The sequence below is a fragment of the Acanthisitta chloris genome, unplaced genomic scaffold, assembly GCF_000695815.1.
Source record: "Acanthisitta chloris isolate BGI_N310 unplaced genomic scaffold, ASM69581v1 scaffold1823, whole genome shotgun sequence".
Taxonomy (NCBI): domain Eukaryota; kingdom Metazoa; phylum Chordata; class Aves; order Passeriformes; family Acanthisittidae; genus Acanthisitta; species Acanthisitta chloris.
Genome location: NW_008666358.1, coordinates 1,273 through 4,993, shown reverse-complemented (window position 1 = coordinate 4,993; position 3,721 = coordinate 1,273). Strand labels below are relative to the sequence as shown.

At 38.0% G+C, this 3,721-nt stretch overlaps 1 protein-coding gene across 1 annotated transcript in view; it reads right to left on the bottom strand.

Moving 5' to 3' along the window:
* The window catches only part of OLA1 (Obg-like ATPase 1), a 98,591-nt gene that overhangs the window by 93,653 nt on the left and 1,217 nt on the right, over positions 1-3,721 (bottom strand). Inside the window, exon 2 of the mRNA XM_009072067.1 lies at positions 2,989-3,132. Within this exon, the coding sequence (XP_009070315.1) occupies positions 2,989-3,132 (144 nt within the window). The remainder of the gene's footprint in view (positions 1-2,988; positions 3,133-3,721) is intronic.

Sequence of the window (3,721 nt, the reverse complement as noted above, 5' to 3'; positions counted from 1 at the left end):
GAAGTTAATCAATCTAAAGCACATATCCTCTTTCCAATTACTAAACTGGAACTAATCCAATCACTAGTCTGTCAAACCCTGCCTGAAAGTACCTGTGTTGGGGGTACAGAGGTAGGACAACAACAAAACAAAAAGCCAAGTCTCCTTTCTCAAAAAACTACATGTGTGCACAATGTAACACTATTGTGTAAAATTTCAAACAAACAAATAAGTACTTTAAATACATACATTGAGTTAGTAACATCATATAAACAAAGACCTTAAAGTAACAAACATTCAGAATTGGTTGTAATATATTAAAGTTTCTTCTTTTCTTACTATCCATAATTTCATTCACACCAAAAATCAAGACACAGGTATCATTACAGCTCAAAGAAATTTGCTTCTCTGTATCATTTGGCAACAACACAGCATTTTTTACAGGAATTTCTTGGAGTCCACCTTCTGTGTACAGTCTATATCACTGAACTTATTTATTGTCAACAGTCACATACATCCCACTGCTGCAGAAAGGATAAAAGCAGAGGTTACAAGTCCTGGCAGTGTGCCTTATTCTATCAAGCACAGATTTACCTGTACATAACAGTCTCTAAACTGTTCCCTACGTGATTTCACTTACAAACATTTACATTTCCAGTTAAGTAATACCAGCTAGCTTTTGGCATGAGCTACCAAGGAACAGCAGACCAATGCTAACCAAGCTGATGCTCTCTTCTTTTGGAAAGAGGATGGATCTTCCAGCAACAAACAGCACCTGGAGAGTCTAACTCTTCCCCCAATAGCAGAACAGCCACAAACTCATACCAGCAGTATTCTCGGCAACTGAGTCAGTCTGGCTGTGGCAGCAGCAATCTGTTCAGTGTGACACACAGCAACTGCCAGCCCAGCCCTCCTAACCAAGCTGATGCTCTCTTCTTTTGGAAAGAGGATGGATCTTCCAGCAACAAACAGCACCTGGAGAGTCTAACTCTTCCCCCAATAGCAGAACAGCCACAAACTCATACCAGCAGTATTCTCGGCAACTGAGTCAGTCTGGCTGTGGCAGCAGCAATCTGTTCAGTGTGACACACAGCAACTGCCAGCCCAGCCCTCCTGCTCTTCCCTTCTTTTTTAGCAGGAATAAAGGCAAGATACTAAAATAATGCATGACAGGCCAAAGCGAAGACAAAATCCTCCCTTTTTTTCCCCCCTCCACCTCCCCACAGTGGCTGTAGTTATGTGAAGACTAAGTGTAACATATGGGAAGTAAAAACCTGAATGCTTTAAATTTTGAAAGAAAAAAATCTTGAGGCTAGACAAGAGTCTAATTTAAAAAGAATTCGCTGTTTATAAAACATTCTGCATACACAGATGGATTACGTCTACTAATCCAAACAAGTAGAAAATTAACACAGAACGTATTACATAAAGATGAAGGACAAAATCAAGACTATACAGAGAAATTAAGACATTTAAATTACAATTCAGTAGCATATCTTCGTGACTATAGCCTTCTTTTCCTGAGTTAGTCTCAGGCAGACAAGCACAAACAGCCCAGTAAGTTACCTCAGTCTACTTTACTACTGAATTATCACTAATTATCACTACTTTATTACTGTTACAGCAAAATATCAAAATTATATAAGCAGCATAAATGAACTCAGGGGCTCTAACTATCCACTGATGCCCACATCCATTGTCTAAAAATAACAAATATTGTCTTAAAAGTGTCAGAAGAACATTCAAATGAAAGCTGATTATCCACCTTATTATCAGACTCAGTATATTTACTGAATACAGGTTCAGCAAATATACTCTTTTCATTAACATTTAAAAACGTTTTGGGGTTTTTTTTCCAGAGAGAGCAAGTTTCCAAGTCAGAGAACACACATACAGCTATTTACAACCTTAGCATTCCTTGTGAGGACAGGTGGCCCAAGCAGGGTGAGGGGAGAGGTAATAATCTCTGTCACTTCAACTGTTAATTCAGAAGTAGCCATTCATAGCTAAGTGAGAAGAAAAAGATTATTGATGTGGCCAGAGCAGTAGTAATACTACAGTTTAGAAGCAATTTGTCAACAAAAATTAAAAGCCATACTCTTGTCTCTGCACAATCAACAGCCTGAAAGTTTTGTCTCTAATTCAGCAGTTTTGGTTTTATGATCTATGCAGTAATAAGTATGCCTAACACTGACTTGAACAGAAAAAACAAGACAACATGTTGTAACAATCCACCTAAACAAGCAGCTTCGTATTAATGCAGTTTTTAAAATTTACATAATAATTATGGATGGAAACAGCTTGCTTGAACCTGAAAATTAAGTTAGCAAATGGATGTTTGATCAGTGACTAATCAATCTTTTTCAGTCATGGGTGTGATCTGGCTGTAAAACTGAGGCCCAAGGGCTGAACAAAAGCACAGACATGTATGCTAGTTTGCCCTATGATTTATGTACACTCTACTCAAGACACCTCCACAAGTAACTGCAAACTGAAATTAATAAGCCAGAAGGCCCTATTTAAGTTTCTGGCTGCCTGTAAAGCTTACTGCCAAAACCCTGAGGATGCAGGATGTCAACAAACACTTGTTTGGCTACCTACAGCATATACAATATTCTCAATAATACAAAATACAGAGCAGAAGTCTTACAAATTAGCAACCTCTTGACACATTAGGTATGTCCACTACTGTTCATGTTCCAAATCTCTTCAGAAGATCCTTCAAGTCACCTGGGAGCTACCACCTTCGAAGACAGGAACACCAAGCACCAAACAGTGCAGAGCAGTGACTAGCAGCTGCTATGTTTAGCATTGTCATACAACAAATACCTCCATATTGGGAGTGTGGGAAAGGTATAAACCAGGTACATGTAGAATTTCATATTTTAAAACAGATGTCAGTAAAAACTTAAAGATATTATAATTGCATATAACTTCTACGAAAAGTTATGTTTCAGTAATACTACTTCAACTGCTTAAGTGAAGGAAAAAGCTAAGAATTTGATTTACCTTGGAGGTTTGTGATACTGGCATAGGAAGTCAAATCTGTCATCAGGCACAGGGACTCGACTCTCATTTGGATCAATAGTACAGAAGGGAAAATTTTCTGCTGCCGCTTGACTCTTTGTTAACACATTGAAAAATGTTGATTTCCTACAAACAAAACATACATGTTGTTAAAGAAGTTCAAATTGGAAGCATTTAAAAGGGTTGGATAAACACACACCTTATTCCAGCTTGAAAGCAATATTGAGCTTTCCCTTTACTTCAGCACTGACCATTCCTCTGACTCTAGCAGAAGACACTCTCAAACATGTATGTGGAGTGTCCCATTGAAACCCCACGATGTCAACCTCTCTTCCCTGCCCTTGAAATTTCTCTGAAGTAACTATACTGCACATGCCAGTTAGCAACAAAAAATATTAAGTCAAAAGCAAAGCACAGCACCAGTTCTCATTTTCCTCAAGTACAAAGCAAGACACCAGTAAGGATGCCCCAAACTTATTTTTAAACTGGTTTTGCCATAATTCATCAGCTCTTCCCATAACTGTACTGTTCCTTCAGATTTATTTACATACTAACATGATTTCAGTGTGCAAGCAGTCAAGAATCAAAAGAGAAAAATGGGACACAGAAAGCAAACCACAAGAGTTAAACTGACTGCAAAAAATCTTTTGTGCGTATGAAGATATAATTTACTCTTACCAAACCGTTTTCATCCCTGGTAAATATCAAACCAAAA